The 17,478-nt window shown below is 44.3% G+C and overlaps 1 protein-coding gene across 1 annotated transcript in view; it reads left to right on the forward strand.

Annotated features, from left to right (window-relative positions):
- Positions 1-14,408, forward strand: part of POU2F3 (POU class 2 homeobox 3) — a 41,886-nt gene extending 27,478 nt beyond the window's left edge. Inside the window, exons 5-14 of the mRNA XM_035893921.1 lie at positions 2,658-2,762; positions 4,346-4,448; positions 7,712-7,794; positions 7,948-8,130; positions 8,511-8,652; positions 9,558-9,694; positions 10,961-11,122; positions 12,704-12,770; positions 13,291-13,423; positions 14,369-14,408. Coding sequence (XP_035749814.1) covers positions 2,658-2,762; positions 4,346-4,448; positions 7,712-7,794; positions 7,948-8,130; positions 8,511-8,652; positions 9,558-9,694; positions 10,961-11,122; positions 12,704-12,770; positions 13,291-13,423; positions 14,369-14,408 — 1,155 coding nt within the window. The remainder of the gene's footprint in view (positions 1-2,657; positions 2,763-4,345; positions 4,449-7,711; positions 7,795-7,947; positions 8,131-8,510; positions 8,653-9,557; positions 9,695-10,960; positions 11,123-12,703; positions 12,771-13,290; positions 13,424-14,368) is intronic.
- Positions 14,409-17,478: the final 3,070 nt, after the last annotated feature.

The following is a 17,478-nucleotide window of genomic DNA, read 5'->3' on the forward strand; positions in this document are numbered from 1 at the left end:
GTACAGTTGGTAATACTGCCGGTTTAGCCAGGGAAAAAAATGAAGGTGCAAGATTTGCATAAACCATCCTAAAAGTTTTGGATATACCCCGAACTCTCGCTAATGAACAATTAGCCAGCTGCAGGCCTGTTGGGGAGAGGAAGAGGAGGGAGAGGTAAATTTGAGCCTAAACCCAATGAAAATAGGTGCAGGGGAGAAGGATTTGTCAAGAACACCCAGGTTCCCGCCCACTGCGCAGGAGGGAGCCAGAGAATTCCAGGGACGGGGGAAGGAGCAGTGGGAGATGTTGTTGTTTTTAAATCGGGAACCGGTCCTTTGCCAAACCCACCTCCCATTCTCATATTGTGCGATGCCGGGATGCAGCTACACACCCCTTTCACACTGGAATGCTTCCAAATCATTCCACTTGGCAGCTGTAAAAATTGATTCCACTTTGGAAATGGCTTGTGCTTCTTCAACACTTCACTCCTATCGGGATCATAACTTACGCGGGATCAAGTGCCTTGTTCTCTAAGACGTGGATAACTTTTCTTTTTGGGACTGTTCAGACTTGAATGAATGCGTTGTGCGAGGCAGACACACATGACTTACAAGCAGGGGTAATTTATTTATTTTTTTAATTTATTTTTACTTTTTGGCTTCGATGACTTTTTTTTCTAATGCACCCTCAGAAAGAAAAACGTGCGTAAACCCCTTTGCCTGCAGTGGCTGGATGGCGCAGGGGTAACGGTGTATTCTCCCAAGCCTTTTGTCTAACATTTAGTAACTTAGACACTATCTGCATTGATTGTGATCGAGAAGATCTTTCCATCTGATTTTTTTTTTGCCAGGCTGAGATGGGTGATCATGCCAACCTGAAAGGTAGGAAAGAACTGGAATTCATAGCATGTATAACTCTTGTTGCAAGGAGCTGGTACTATTGCAAAACTAGTTTCGGCAGTGTCCAGAGCTATAGTTGTAATGAAAGGAGATGTTGTAATTCTCTTCCCTCTGTGTAGCACCTTCCAAAATGCAGAGGTTAATATTACAGGGCCAGCTCCCTGCACTGCAGCTGTGAGCTTCTTGTGAGCACATTTTCTCCTTTGCTCCTGTGGAGATTTGTGTATTTGTTTGCTGTAGTCAAACTGAAATAAAACCTTCCTCAACCAAAAATTTTCACTTGGGCCATTGTTTTTAAAAGCTGAATTTCTTGTCCCCCTCTGCTGGTAGGAGGTTGTATGACCTAAAGTCTACATCAGCTCTGCAAAATCCTGGCAAACGCGACCCCGCTTGTCTTCTGGGGGATGCTGGGCTCGGTTGTAGTTTCATAGGAGGTGGTGAGGTTCAGCCCTTGTAGTAAAAGTGAATCTGCAATGCTGAGCCCGTGGACAGGGTTTTCAAGACCCGTCCTTTCTGGTGTCCTCCTGGTTTTTCCAGTTTGTGGAAAACAGTGCTGCTTCTTTCACTGGAAGGGCTTAGATGAGGAATGGGACTCATGATGTGAGCTTTGTTCCAGGCATTCTCATGCTTAGGAAAAACTTGAGCCTAAGTTTGGAAATTGTTAGCTTGGATCTCGTCTTAAAGCAAATGTGTTATAAGAGCTCTGTATGACTACTCTGCCTCCTGTGCACAGCATCTGCGTGCAGACACCCCTCAGACAGCTTTCAGGAATTAACTTAAAAACTTCTAAAATCCCCCCAACCAGGTTCCCCTCTCTCCTGTTCCCTGCAAGTCAGCCTTGCCAAAGGATTTCAGCTCATTCAAAGCGATGTAACAGGGTTTTGCCTTTTTTTTTTTTTTTAATGTAATATCAATGTTAGAGATTAACATGGAGACTATGGAATAAACCAGACGCAAGGGTTCAGTTCTCATCCCTGGGTAAATTCTTTTCTGAAAAATGTGGACTTGGAAATCATGATTTTTTTTGTAGATGGGAATCTTTCTTGAGCATTAACGTAGGTCAATGTAACCACTGGACAAAGGGCTGACACCTGTGAAATTTTCCAGTTCTTTTTCCACAGCTTGTTCTAGGTAAGGAAGCAGATTTTTTTCCTCGCCAGACATGTACAATTTCTTGTTGTTTTCTGGTAGAAGCTGAGCAAATATGTTTGGTGCCTGGGGTGCTGCATTTTCAAGTCTGGAAGATTACACTGCTTTTTGAGTTCTTTTACTTCATGACCTTTCCTTTCCCATCCCCTTGTACTGTTCTCTGCTACCTGCAGAACAAAATGAGAGGCTATCTATAGCCAGCCTTGCCATCGGGTTGTGAGTTGTGATCTATGAAGGAGAATTATTTCGTGTCTTCCTTATAACTCTACAAAATACCTCCATGTTTTCTCTGAGGAAAGCACTCGCATGCTTGAAACCTTGCAAAGTCACTGGAACTTGATTACTTCCTAAAGTGTTCTAATTAATGCATTTTAATTGAGCAAACAGCAAGCCTCCCCTTGGTTTGGCAGAGCAGGAAAACTATGTCCATGTTATAAACTGGAGAGCAGAAGTGGGGAATGACCATGCCTTTCTGCAAAGCCAGGGATGGAAGCAGTGAGCCCTGACCTCTGACTTTTCTCTGAAAGGAGCCCCTTCCCGATCCCTTCCAGCCTCTCAGACTCTTAGCCACCCCACACCTCCTGTGTCCCTTTGCTCCCTAATGATGAAATTAATTTGCTCTTTTTCAGATTAAAACTGAAGACCTCAGCGACTCCTTGCAATCCACAATCCCCCCTAGGTCAGGCCACCTTGTGCAGGGATCATCAATGATGCCCGGAAGCCAAATCGCAGGGGTAAGTGACTTTGCTGCTTCAGGGATCCAGAAGTCTGAAATGGCACTGGTTAGTGAACCTCTGGAGAAGAGGCTGGTTTTGAGACACTTGCCAAATTACACATGCCTTTTGACAGTGGCAAAAGGAGACTTGAGGGTATGATGAACACTAGGTTGGAAAAGTGAACCTGTGTTGGTGCGGGTCAGCTTCCTCCTCAGCCTCTCTCTTCTCTGCAGGAAGATTTACATGGCTTCAAAGGTTGACTGGACACAAACTTGGAAGAGATTTCCTCTGAGGGTTTGCTAAGTAGGCAAGCCACACCATGCTCAGGACATCCCTTGAACTGGAAATAATTGGAGGCTGGGACAGCACCAAGGGGAAGCGTTAGATATGCTTGCCCTGGTCTTCCTCTTTCATGAACGTCTGGTTAATGCCATTGTTGGAGATAGGATTCTAGGATAGATTAACTCTTGATCTTAACCAGTGTAGCCATCCTGGAATATGTTGCCTCAAACTGATTTACACCAGAGAAGAAATTAATTCCTTGAGGTAAAAAGGTTCCTAATTCCTAAGGTAAAAAAATTGGAGCTTAGCACTTAACTCTTGTTAAATTCTAATGGGAGTTAGATGGCAGAAGGCCGCACGGCTCCTCAGTAATCTCTTCCCTCATTCTTTCACAGGGTATTCAGATCCCTTACACAATTCAGGGACTGTTCAATTTCTCCAAAGCTTCAAAACAGTTCCTGAGAAGGTGAAAGAGCTCATCTTATTGAGATGAGTTCCTGTAAAAATGTACCTCTAACGAAAGTTGCTCTTATTGAGGCTTTTTTTTTTTTTTTGGTGTCTATCCCAAGCAAATACAAACTCTTATGCCCTAATCCCAGAAAAGGACCTAGGGCTGGAACCCCAGCAATGTGAAAGAGCGCTAGGATGTAATCCTCATCTCTCAGTACCTGTTGCCTGCTCTGCTCAATGCACAGTGGGGAAGTCCTGGCAGCTGCGTGGCAAAGAACAGGAAAGATTTTTGGATCTGATCACTATGTCCACTGCAACATGTCTGCAGGTGGTGCAGAGAATCAGGTGCTGTTGAACCATCTCTGTCCCATCTCAGCACACGGCTGGCTGGGAAATCAGCCTTCTGTGGAAAGTAGGCTCTCAGTGTTTATAAGATGGGACAGTCAGCTGCACTTTCCTATGTAATTTTAGGGAGTTCACTCTCTGAAAATACATTATCTGGAAGAAATGGAAATCCAAGAAGTTGCACTGTTACTTCTAACAACCAGGTTTTGATTGCCACTGCCTCACAAATGTCATTTTTCAAGAATTTACTTTTTCAGTAGAGGTAGACAGTTCTCCACGCGGATGTCTGTGTGTGCACAGAATTCTTCTTATACAGCTGAAAACTTCAGATCCTGGAGTACCTCTGGATCTGTAGTTCTCCAGTGCATGAATCACACAAATCCGGTGTGTTGGCAGTTAAATGAAAAGTGTGAATGGGGTGTCAAAGGCAGTATAAAAGAGCAGGGAAGCTTTATAGGAGAGGTGATGCTGTGTGAAGAGCAGACATCTCTGAGTTTTGTTGTTCCCTTTGCTTTTTCCCATAGGATATGAGCTCTCTTCACACCCTGCAGCAGCTTGTATTGCTCCCTGGTCATATGCAGTCAGTTCCCCAGTTTCTTCTGTCTCAGTCTCAGGCCGGGCAACAAGGTAAGAGCAATAAAAGCTGAAAGGGGCATTGTTATAAGCAGATACCTATCTAGGAAAAACCTTTCTTCCTCATGGCTGTTGCTTTTAATCTGGTCTGTTACATTTTCCCAGCATGATGGTTCTGTTGCCCTGCTACGTTACCAGCTGCATTCTCCCCTTCTCTTCCCCCTGTGCTGGTTCACACACCTGGGGTGATCCCAGGAGTTGCTCGGGGAAGGGTCCGTTTCAGGAGGTGCTCCTGGCACCTTGGCTTGTGTGCACCAAGAGTGCCACCTTGGGGCCAGTCTTTGCAGACCTGGTAGGGATCCCACCTCTGAAATTCAGGACAGCATCTGGTTGGCTTCCAGCAAAAGAGCAAGGAGCCTGCTCCTTGGGGAGCAGTTGCAGCCTGCCTGGGCTTCCAGCCTCACTGGGTTAGCGCTCTTCATTTCTTCCAGAAAACTGATGAGAGGTTGTGCTGAGCGCTCGAAGTACCTTAGAGGGAGAGTAAATCCAGGGAAGGAGCTGAGCTGCTCTGGTGAAAGGACAATGTTGGCACTAGAATGAACAGGTCTAACCTAGCCAGGAGCAACCTGGGGATGAGAGCTGAGAGGTTTGGAGCTGCCAGTGGGTGTTCCCAAACCTCGCTCCAAGCCATGGGGCAGGAGAGGACAGGAGGTCTAACTGCTTCTGAAACAGAGTGTAATCAGCTTCATGAAAGGGATGAAAGGACTGAGGACTGAGCCCAGTGCTTGACAAAGACCCCATGTTTCTATTTTCACCACCAATATTTTTTATGGCCTTTCTCCAACAACAGGGATATAGGCATGCCACCGATGAAGTTTTATGCTGCTTGTGGATAGGCAAACAGAGGCTTTGATCCATAACCTGACAGATGCAAAGGGACTTTGGTCCTTTGCTCGCGTTCTTGATTTATTCCAGCACAGAGGTCCCTCCATATGAATGAAAATTCAGTATTAAATCCTTAAAATCTCTGCAGCTTGAATGCAATGGTACATATTCTCCTGAAGAAAACTATTATATTGTAGGCAAGTGGCAAACCTACTTCTCGTTGACAGAATATAAGCAGTTCTCTCTGCCAAATGATGCCGAGTGATGTATTAAGAAACTTCTTCATGTATATTTGAAAATAATCTAGTTTAGTTTGTTTGAAATGGCAGGGTCGGGATAATCTATTGCTTACCATCTGCTTTTATTAATGTATAATAGGAAATGCATTATACTGGAAAAGAGAACTTGCTTCCTTTTCTAGAGTTAGAGTTTCTTCTGTTAAGGGACTTCCTTTGGCAGCTATAACCCCTCCAACAGATGGCCACTTGTTTGGCCTTGACCCCTTTTGGTTCCAGACTTGATGAAGACTGGATATTCTGGCCAGCAGCTGGCTTTTTGAGCAAGAGCACTTCCATTTGAATGGATGATTGCCAAGTTTTAATGATCCTTTGCTGTGTGCTTGCACAGCCACTGGGGAGTGAAAGTGAAGGCACAGACTGGTTTTGTGGTGGTAGTTGTTTGGTACAGATACAGGTGGAGTGTTCTTCACACCAAAGAGATGATAGAAATATTCCTGAAGTTTTCCCTTGGGCTGTCACGGGAACACCCTCAATGTTTGCTGAGTTCTGACTGATGGGTACATCAGTTCATGGATTTCTCGGCCAAAGGGACTTGGCTGTGGGCTTAACCTTTCCAAGAGGACACACGGTTTGTTTTGGGTTTAGTGTTTTAAAGTTGTTTTTAAGCCAGATACATTCCCAGGTCTGATTCGTTATGGCCCAATGTGATTCATTGTGCAGCCCTTCAGATAGCTAATGCTGGCACACTTGAATAAGGGGGGAGAGCTCTGTGCAGCTGTAAAGGTGGAAACAAGGAGCCAGGTAGATGCTGGGAATACTGTCAGCCAAAACATTGCTGCTGAAGTCTTCATCTTACAAAAACACAGCCTCTGTCTCATCAGCTGTCAAACCGGTGATTCCTGAATCCAGTCCATAATTTTCATTTGAGCTAGAGCTTAGCTTTCGCAAAGGTGTTCAATCATGGTTTTAAAGACTCCAAATGACAGAGCATCCGCCATGTCCCTAGGCAAGCCATTCCGGTGATTAATTACCTTCACTGTTAAAAATGTGCACCTCATTACCAGTCTGCATTTGAAATTCAAAGTTGTTCCAGCATTAGAGAAGGCTTACTGAAACACCAATCTAAATAAATAAATGGGATCCTGCACATTCAGATCTAAATTAAAAAAGGAAAGACAGAAAGAGAGAGGGGGGGAGTGATTGATTCTGGGATGATATTTTTTCCTTTATTTTTTTTAGTAGAAGGCCATAAATTTCTATAGTTTTCCCTATAATTGTCAGTTACAATCAATAGAATATATTGACTGTTTCAAGAAAGGTTATAAATCCTCACTAAGTTCTATAGGCTTCACCCTCAACAGACTTGAAGAACCTAACTAAATTTCTAGGGAACTGCATTGCCTCAGTCACTGCTTAATCCTTTAGGACATTCCCTGTAAGAGATATAGGCTTGTACTTGGCAGTTTGTCAACTAAACAATTATGCAGTCTCCATAAATACTAGTTTTTGTTAGTTTTATAGATTTCCTTTTTTTTTTTCTTTCATCATTTTGTGTCAGTTTATATATTCCAAAAGAAATTCAATTTATTTGAAATACAGTAGGGTAGAAAAGAAAGGGTCAGATGGCTTCAAAATGACACTTCAAAATTAAATGTATAGTAGAAAGCAGAGTAGGTAGGCTCATGAGATTAACTGTAGGATCAGGATTTTTTCCACAAGATCAAGTGGCTGAAAGTTGGAGTCAGAGGAGCTTCTATTGGAAATAAGATGCAGTTTTTTCTTTTAGCAACTGCAATGATTAAGCACTGGGAGATAGCACCACTAAGGATGTAGTAAATTCTCTGCCGCTTGGCATCTAAAAATCTAAGTTAGATGTCTATGTAAAAAGTCTGTGCCCTAGTTCAGCCTTAGGTTAATGAGCTACACGCAGGGATCAGTGGGTGAGACATTTTACCTATATCATTATTGTAATAGCCATGGCCAAAATGCCATGAAAAGAACCTTTCCTTTCTCATAATCCAGCTCAGAGCATCCACATTTGTAATGGCTGGAAGTCTCTTGTTTTGAATAACAGCTAGCTGACATTTTCCATCCAGAGCTTTGTGAGCCTTTCCTGTGCAGAGCGATGTTCAGCTGCCGAGATGCCAGTGAAGGAACTGGTCTGATCAGATGCATCTCTCTTTCTCTCCTCAGCTTTGCAGCCAAACATCCTCTCCTTTCCTCAGCAACAAGGCAGCCTTCTCCTCTCCCAGCCGGGACCCAGCCTGGCATCACAGGTAACTTGCCTCAACTTCCAGTCCAACATACAGTCCCACCCTGAGAAGCACCCATCTACAAAATGTGCTGCTTCATTAAGGGCAAATAACAGAGAAATTTGTGTGCCTTTCTGTTGTTGTGACTCTTATGCATCTTTTCTGATGTTTTAACAGGCTGTGGGCCGGTCTGGACTCCCTGGCTCATCGGTTGAACCCCACCTGGACGTACCCCAGCATTTGCAAGTGGCAAAGCACCTAACTCCATCAGGAGCATCTGAGGAACCCAGTGACCTGGAGGAGCTGGAAAAGTTTGCTAAGACTTTTAAACAAAGGCGAATCAAGTTGGGGTTCACACAGGTGAGCAGCCTCGTCAATGTTGGTGTCACTTGTGATGCGGACATGTTGGGCTGGGGGAGTTTGTGGCAGCGAAGCAGATGGAGGAAGGGCTGGATTAGATAGTTTGGCTTTCTTTGGAGCATTCCCTTCCAAACACATGAAGAGAGAAACTCTTCCTAATACTTCATTACCATGACCTCATTATCCGCACCTTTGTCAATACCCAAAGGCTCAGGGGTGTGAGGCAGACTCCCGTGGGAAGCCAAGTCACTTTCTCTGGAAGGCAGGTCATGGAAACTAAGACGCACCTATTCTGGAAGCCGCCTGAGAGGTGCTCCGACAGCAGCAAGCTGTGAGGGGTTTTTCTGAGCTCATGTTGTGATTTGGATCTTCTCTGCCAGGGTGACGTTGGACTTGCCATGGGGAAGCTCTATGGCAATGATTTCAGCCAGACTACCATTTCCCGCTTCGAGGCTCTCAACCTGAGCTTTAAGAATATGTGCAAGCTCAAACCCCTGCTGGAGAAGTGGCTGAGTGATGCAGGTAGGTGACATTGCATGCAAAAATGCTATGAGTACTGGCCAGCATGTGAGAGGATCCATCCAGGAACCTCCCATAAAAGCCAGGAAAATCGGAGCTGGAGCTAAGACCTCTCAGATCCATGGCTGGGCTGGTAACAGTCTGCTTTCCTCTGTGGATCACACAGCGGGTTGCGTAGCAGCCTGGATATCAAACCACATCTGTCCTTTCACTCTGGCAACATGGGATTCACACTGCAGTTGGTGTCTGGGGCATCCCTTCTTGCATCGCCTCTTGCTCTGTTGCGTGGTCTGGGGCAAACCTCTGGGCTGGTCCATTCAGTCCCTCCCTATGTAAACTGGAAAGAGTAGGAAGTGACTTCTCAAGCACTCAGACATCATCCCATGAGCAGTAATTAGAGAAGGAAGATATCACTGCAAAGGGAATCCCTGGTAGTAGCAGTATTGGGCTGGTGTTCTCTGCTGGCTGCAAACCACTGTGGGAGCGGCATTCGTCTCCTGTGCTTCAGGCAGCCCTTCAGGAGTTGCACGTTTGACCAGTTTATGTCAGGAGGTGTCTCAGCTACATGAGGCTCAAGCCCAGTGGTGTAAGTCAACATCTTTAACTGTGTGAAATGAAATAATTGGAAAATGTGTGGTCCCCATCAGAGCAGGCTGGAAATCAAGCTGGAAAAAGGAAAAATACTGTATCAAATAAAATTTAGCACCCGTATTTCTTTCCTCATTTGGACAAGATCATTGATGGATTTCTGATGGTTGGAGCAATTTTAATCATCATCATAGGAAGGATCCACAATGTAGGAACGTTTTACTTATTTTGGGAGGTGCTATAGTTCTCATAAAGGCTCTAGGAATGCAAATAACTCATTATCTTCTTGAATATCTCTCTTCCCCTCCCTCTTTCCCCAGAATCTGCTCCTTTGGATTCTTCCATGAGCACTCCCAATTCCTACCCCTCAGTGAATGAGATGTTTGGACGGAAACGAAAGAAGCGAACCAGCATTGAGACCAACATTCGCTCCACGCTGGAGAAAAGATTTCAAGATGTGAGGGGAAAATCTTTCAATGTGTTGTGAACTCTCTTCAAGTTTGGCATTTGCTAGGTCATAGCAGCACTGAATCCTCAAAAAGAGACATCTCTTTTTTTGTTTGTTTTGATAGCAGGTTAGAAAATGCTTGAAGGGGTTAACAGGAAAAGTGTCAAACCCAAAGACATCAAACCCAAATATTTCCTTGGAAAATGTTTTTTTAAAGGAATTACAATTTCATCGCCACACCTCCCCGTTACCTTCTGCTGATCAGTGCCCTAGCCAGAACTGATCTCCTGCACCCACCTCTTCTCCTCTTCTCTTGTGGGCGTGGGTCACAGGAATTGTGTGGCCACGGTGCAGCATAGAAGCGGATGCCCTGTTACGCAGGCCTGGCTGCTCCAGATATTGCTGCTGAATCATGTCAGAAGTGGAGCCTTTTACTTTTCAAGCATCAAGATTTTAAAGAAAAAACACTGCAGAGAGCCAAACAGAGCTTTAAATCAGTAGGACTAACTTGTCCATTGAAAATTTTTCATCGAAACTGTTTTTGAACAGCCCTCATTTTTTTCTTGGTTTCTCCCTCATATCTGATCACATCAAAACTTCCTCCTGTGACTGTTAATGAGAACAAAAGACATTGTCAGGTCATTATGGGCACCTCATTTTTAGCTAGTATGAGGCATTCTTTGTAATGGGAAAACTGTTTTGGCATCTCCGTGTTAGGTATTTTTGACCCTCAAGTCTCCAACTCAGTTCAAAACCCATAGAGCCAAATGCTGTCAAATGCACCACAAAGTAAGTGACTCAGAAGAAAAGGATAGGTACTATTGTTTCCCTTTATAAATGAGGGATGGAGGAAGAAAGAGAAGAAATGGCTCTTCTGAGATGGTGCAGGTAGGCGTACAAACAGCACTCAGAGCTTGTGTGTCCTGTGTAGTGATAAGAAGACCACCAGTCATTAGCTTCCCCCCAAGCAATGATTTAGGGTGCTGTTAAGATCAAAGAGCGTGGTGCTTTATGCAATAACAGGGCCAGGTACTGTGACTCATCCCCCACTGATTCCATGAGACTGGATGTTGAATCAGAGGCACTTTCTGGTTCAGGGAACATAATCTCTCACCCAAATATTTACCTTTTGTCTTAGAAACAAATTTTCTCCCCTCCCCAGTTTATAGCCAACCCCACCCTTGTCCTTTGCCTTTCCAGCTGCAGAAGCATACATTGATGCTGTAAGCTACACCTCTTCGAGGCTTTCTTTAACCTCCTGCCCTTTCTCAGCAGAACCCCAAGCCCAGTTCAGAGGAGATATCCTTGATAGCAGAGCAGCTCTCCATGGAAAAGGAGGTGGTTCGGGTCTGGTTCTGCAACCGGCGCCAGAAGGAAAAACGGATCAGCTGCCCGATGCCATCCCCCATCAAATCACCTATCTACAATTCCAGACTGGTGAGAGACCTTGGATTAAGGACTTCTACATGCCACCCCAGACAAGAAGAGAAAAGGGTGGGGGGGATGCAGCAGGGTTTACTGGAAAAGGAAACAGGGCAGGACATTTCCTTGTACACCCGAGTCCCTGAGTTGCTGGCAATCCCACCCCGCAGTCCAGTGGGGGATTGCACCTGCAGGAGCATGCAGAGGCAGCTGGGCTGGCCATGGGGTGGCCATGTACTCAGCATCCCAGCTTGAATGGAAGCTCATGCCCGCACTGACAGAACATTTATTTTTATTCTAAGAATAAAAACAAGAGAAAGAAAATACAGGTTTCCTAGAAGGTACAGGTCAGTTTAATTGTAGGATAATTTATCCAAATAAGGGTGCTATCCCAAAACTTTTCACTCTGAGATGGGTAAATAAAAGCTTTCCAAAGTTAATGGAGGAATAATGGAATGAGAATTGCATCCACTCATGTCAATTTGGTTGTTAACTCTGAAACCTAATGGTAACCGTTTACATATTAGTTTGTTGGTGCAGAAATGCAGAATACACTTCAGTAGTGCTAATTGTCCTTCTCTCATGTTGTACATTCACGTTTTGGCAAGCGAATTTTTTTATTGCCAGGAAGGATGAGGAAAAGAGAAACTGTTGTGAGAGTAGGTGAAAGCGTGTCCTTGTAATCTACTGTCGGTGGCTACTATGGATAACAAGCTACTATTGTGTTTCTGCTAGTTAATAGTTGCTTAGCTGCTTCCACATATAAAAGCGGCAGGAACCTCCCTATGGCGTTATTAGTGCTGAAGCACATGTGAGTGGGAGGGAGCGTACGTATTCGCAAGCAATATTTTATCTTGAAATCTCCTGGGTTTTGGAATTATCCATTAGAAGGCAGGCAAACATCACAAGAAGTTCGGTCACTTGTTACACAACACATTTTGTCTACAGTCACAAACACAAAACGCTGCTTGCAAGCCATGAATTTTTAAAGCAGTAGCTTTGGTGAATAGTTTTCCTGTGAATGCATTGTACAAAGTATGCCTTTACTCATCAGTCATTCTGCACAACGTGTTGCCTGTAGTTAAAGTATCACGCTTGAACAACAAATGCCCCAGGCTCGCTTTGATTGCAGCCACCAAATTACTAATTGTCACCTGAGAATTCTCACCCATCAATAACTCCTTACAAGAAAAGGGATTGTTGGTGCCTAAGACCAGTGTGAGCTGGGAAGTTTCAGGCTAGGAACATCCAGCCTGAAACACCCAAAGGGCGGTGGCACCTACCTCGGGACGTCCAGAAAGTTTGGCTTGTGTTTGATAATTTCAGGGTTTTCCATTATTGATCCATAAATTTAGACCTGTGTAGAGAGTGTCAGGCACATGTAATATTCATTTTGGCTTCTTTCCATGGCCCCGGATATGGGAATGGTGCTTCTACCCTAGAGTATGAATAGAAATATCTGTGGGAGCCTCAGATATAGATAAGAATTCTGCCTGGGAGCCAGCACACTCCAGAAGGAATGTGAAAGGAGTGGCATTTTGTGATCTATGCCCTCATAGTGCCAAGTGCTTACTGTTTGCTTCTGTTTCTCTCTAGGTCTCTACCTCAGGGTCCTTGGGGCCCCTCTCTGTCAATCCGGTGCATAGCACCATGCCTGGGACTGGTAAGCCTTGAGCAACCTGCCTGCCTCACCTCCTCCTTCCTCTGCCCTTGCTCTCTGACTACTTGGTCTCTAGGTTACGCTTGCAGGCCACTCTTCATAAGACCCTTGGGTTTGGCCAGGGAAAGTATCCTCACATAACTAGCGTACAAGGGATAAGAACAGCAGAGTCTTTCCCTTGGCTGGAACAAAGACAGGGAAAGCTTCCTGGGCATGATAACATTCCCAGGATAATCCTAGGCAAATTTTACTGGGGTGTTTAGGTCTGGGAGCCAGGCACACCAAGAAGCCAAACAAGAGGAGTGAGATTCACAGTAGTAAAACCCAAGCACTACAGCGAGAGCAGTCCTGGAGACCCCCGCCTGCTCTCTGGCTGGGGCACACATTCTGCCTTGCTGCTGCAGGCAGAATCAGATGAGAAACAGGATGGGTACAAGATATGGTGGAAGTATTTGGGCTCGGGCTGTCCTTGGCAGGAAAAAAAAAGAGATCCCAGACTTATTCAGCTTTCTCTGCTACACAGTAACATCATCGTGTTCCCCAGGGAACTCCAGCAGGCCCTCGTCCCCCGGCAGTGCACTCCATGCCAGCAGCCCCGGCACAGCCCAGAGCAACTCCAAAGCTGCAATGAACTCATCCAGTTTCAACTCTTCAGGGTAAGGCAGCTGGGGCCCACAGTTTGCACCTTGGCAAGGGCATCGGAGGGGTTGGGGAAAAGCAGTGGGACCTTAGAGTAGAATATGCAAACCCTTAGAGACTCCAGCAATGGGGAACTACATGGTGGCACATTCTTACATGACGTTTCACATCTAACCTTGGGATATGGCTGGTTTTCTGCTTGAAGACAAATAGCAAATCAAGTTTTGCCTGAAAAACCGTGCTGGTTAAAAAAAAAGAAGAAAAAAAACAAAAACCAACCAAAAACCTGAATAGAAACACTGGCCACAAGGACTGTCCTAAACTAACTCCTCGTGTGGAGGAAGCAGAGGAAGGCATATTTTACTCTTTCTGCTTGGATAACCCCCTCCACAGACGGTTTTCTCTCCTGCAGTGCCACCCAGAGAGCTCTGCTGCAGAGTAACTATTCCACAGCAGCAGATGAAACAAGAACAAAGATTTTCCTCTGCCCTGCTTTTAGGTGCTACAAAAGCATTAAGCCACACACAGGGGCTCAGAGCCCTGCTGGTTATTTCACTGAACATGCCTCTGCCACAGTCTGTGCGGCTCAGGCCTCTCTGCACTTGTAGTTCCTGCTACATGGTGTCAGGGATGCTGTGTTGGTAGGAAGGCGGCAGAGAGCAGAGGGCGTCACCCATAGCTGCTGAGTCCTCTGAGTCATGGATCATCCTGTGCCGTGAATCAGACCTCCTCTGGCATGGAGGAAGGCCAGCAGCCAGGCAGTACGTGAAATCACGAGCGCAATGGAAGGCATTGCTTAGAAAGACGGGGGTTTTGCTGTGAGCTTCCTATAGCAGCAAGGGATCGTTTGGTGGCTGCCAAGTCAAAGTAAGGTTACAAATGGAATAATAATGATTTTTATTTCAAGGGGAAACTGTTACCAATGTGGCAATTGTAGCTCTTATTCCCTGTGTTGCAAACAGATCTTGGTACCGATGGAATCAACCTACCTACCTCCACTGAGATGACTCCTCCATCACGTGTAAAAGGAGCTCTGACTTCTAGCTATGGACCAACCTCTCTAGGAACAATGCTTGGGGCAACATCCGGTGTTCCAGTGCCTTCAAAACGCTGCCAAATGAAGGTCTTGTTTAAGGGAACCCATAGCAGCAGAACTCTCCAGGGACTCAAACTGCAGCTGACCTTCCCCAAGGATTCTCCACGCCAACAGTGACATTGTAATACTCTTCCAGGCATTCACTTCAAGAATGAGCCCTTGCTTAGCGCTCTTAGCATGAAACACTGCCCTCTGCTTGCAAACCTCTGCATTCCCACTGGATTGCCTGGCAATCTCTAATCTGGAAGGATTTCTATGTCAGGACCCTCTTTTCCCCTCACTCATTTCAGAGCTTCCCATAAGAAGGGTCTATCATGCTGTTACTATCACGCACACATACCATAAACCCCCCAAACTGAGCCGAGGTTACCCAGTTCATTTCACCAGAGACCTGTGTCTAGATGTGAGCCTTGGTTTTCAATAGGCTTCCAAGGTCAATGGCACGGTGCTTTGTCCACTACCAAACTTGCTTTGCTTTGAGCCATTCTGCTCTGTTTCTAAAAGTGCTTTTTTTTTTCTTTTTTTCTTTTTTTTTTTTTTAATTAAGTATTTTAGAGCCTTCTTATTTTTTCCTTTTAAAAAAATTGTTGTCTTTTGCAAAATTTGTGTCCAGGTCTTGTTATTGTTTGCAGCTGGCCTCACTGGAGGATGTCACTGTTTGAAAACCTTGGGTGAATTTCTGACTCCATTGAACACAAAAGCAGTGTGTGTTGATTTGATGGGACAAGGATCGGTCTTGACCCTCCCTTCTTTCTTTTATTCATCCTTTGGGTTTTATGTGATACCAAATGAAAACCTCTCCAGAGTAGAGGTGTGCATGTGTTCTGGTCTTTCCTGAATTGTAAGTAATGTAGCTTGCCTGTTCTCTGCAGCATGCTCTTCTGTTCTTGGGAGGACAAGTTGTATTGCTCAGGTGTGAATCTTAAGGTTTGTGCGTGCAAGTGTTTCTTAATTTCATGAGATGCCAAAGTGTAAGAAACTTCAACTTTCACAGCATATCGCCAGGGAAATTGTTGTTACTCTGCAACTCTCCACTTGAAAAGAGGTAGATATTTAATTTTGTTAAAGTAGACTTGAGTAATACAAATTCCTGGTCAGGTTGTCTATGGGTACAAGTAATTAATTCAGTGGAACTACAGTAAATCAGTATCTGGTTCACAGATTGTAAATAGACATTTTTGAGTAGTAGTCTTTTATTCTGATGGCTTTTTTTTTTTTAGGTAAATGTGAGCTTTTTTTTTAAGTAAAAATTATCCTTTGTCACTTCTGGGTAAAAAAAAAAAAAAAAAATTGATCTGTTGTTTCTTATCCTACTCATCCAGTCCTGTGTAATGAATTATTGCTACAGGGAGTCTGTGGACCTTAAGACTTTATCAGCTACTTTCACTCAAAGTATTGAGCCCTACCTGCACACTGTACATAGAACTGCATTTGTTGCTTTGAGTGAGGTTTTGTTATCGAAGCAGACAGTAATAATAATGAGAGAGGACTGGAAACAATAAGGTAATATTTCTTGGAAAATGGAAATTAAGAAAAATATTCCTCTTCTTAAAATACTAAAACAAGCTTTTTCAAAATGTTCTAACACATGAAACAGAGAAACTGTATTTCTGTTTCCTGGATTCCCCACCACCACTCATTTACCTCTAACTGAAACACTTTCATCATATCTGTTTTTCAGTGGAAACATTAAAATTAAATGAAACTTTTTTTATCAACAAAATCTGTCGTGGTTTAAAAAACATTTTATGCTGGGCAAGCAAGAAATGTAGATGGGAAGCATTAATCTAACTCTCCTCATTGCCATGGCCCTTCTTTCCGCCCTTAATTAAAATTTCTTACGTGCTTGGAGGGTTGATTTCAAGCCTTGTTCTCCATTGCTTTCCAACTACATTTAGAGAGACGTGAAACAAATTATTTGATTATAATCCTTCTAAAGCTGAGCTGTGACAGGCTTGGTACAGCCACGTGGGTGGGTTTTCTCGGAAGGTTTCTTAAGGTTCCCATTACCGTCTCTAACAGGGACTTCCCTGGGTGAACTGTCTTCTACAGCTAGGGTGGCAGGAATTAAACACGACAGCTTTTTCTGTGGTGTGCCTTAATCACAGGATTCTCAAGGAAAAAACAAATTCTCCTCCAGCCAAGACAATGATGCTACAACAGTATTTTAAAACAAATGTGCTACGACAACTGCATTTAAACTCAGCTAGCTGTTGGCTGGGTCAGCTGCAGGGATGGACCATGGCAATGCGCCCTCCCTGTGCAAACTCAGGCCTGCCCTTGGCCTCCAGGGGGTTGCTTAGAATGGTGGTGGGCTCTCAGAAAGATCCAAGGCAAGCTCTGCAGCCACAGAGTCATACCTGCTCAGCTCCCCGCCAGCGCTGGCTCTGTCCTGCTGGAAAAGCCTGCATGGTCGCTGCCAAACGCTAATAGTGGAAGAGCTCTAGAAATTAATGCACTCACGTATACACAGCCAGGGACTGGTAACAGTTTTGATTTGCATGCAAGATCTTTGTTACTGGGTAGAGAATTAGGGTTGATAATACACTTAAGTGTTTTGCCTGATTCATTTCCATTAATTTTAAGTAAGCACCTGAGTTAAACTGGCTGGGAGGCTGGTGGGGTGAGACTAAGGGGTCTGTACTAATATGGTGGAGGGTAGGAGAAATAGGAATGAACAAATCAGCAGAAATTTGTTTTGCTTTTTAACTAAAACATGCCAGTGTTGTTTTGGTTTTGTTGGAAAGAAACCTTTCCAGAGCTGTGTTTCTCTCTTATCTGGTCTTAAAAGGTTAGGAAAAAAAGTATACTTTTACATGAAAATATCAATTCTGTCATAGTTTAAAAAAAAAAAAAATCCATTCAGAAAACAAATCATTGACCTGTATTTGTGTGCAGATAAAGTGTGTGGGAGGAGAATTTTTCTCTCCCATCTCTGGCTGGGATGGCACAAACCCCATGGCGTGCTAAGACGAG

This window comes from Egretta garzetta, unplaced genomic scaffold (genome assembly GCF_000687185.1).
Source record: "Egretta garzetta isolate BGI_Z169 unplaced genomic scaffold, ASM68718v1 scaffold365, whole genome shotgun sequence".
In the NCBI taxonomy this organism is placed as follows: domain Eukaryota; kingdom Metazoa; phylum Chordata; class Aves; order Pelecaniformes; family Ardeidae; genus Egretta; species Egretta garzetta.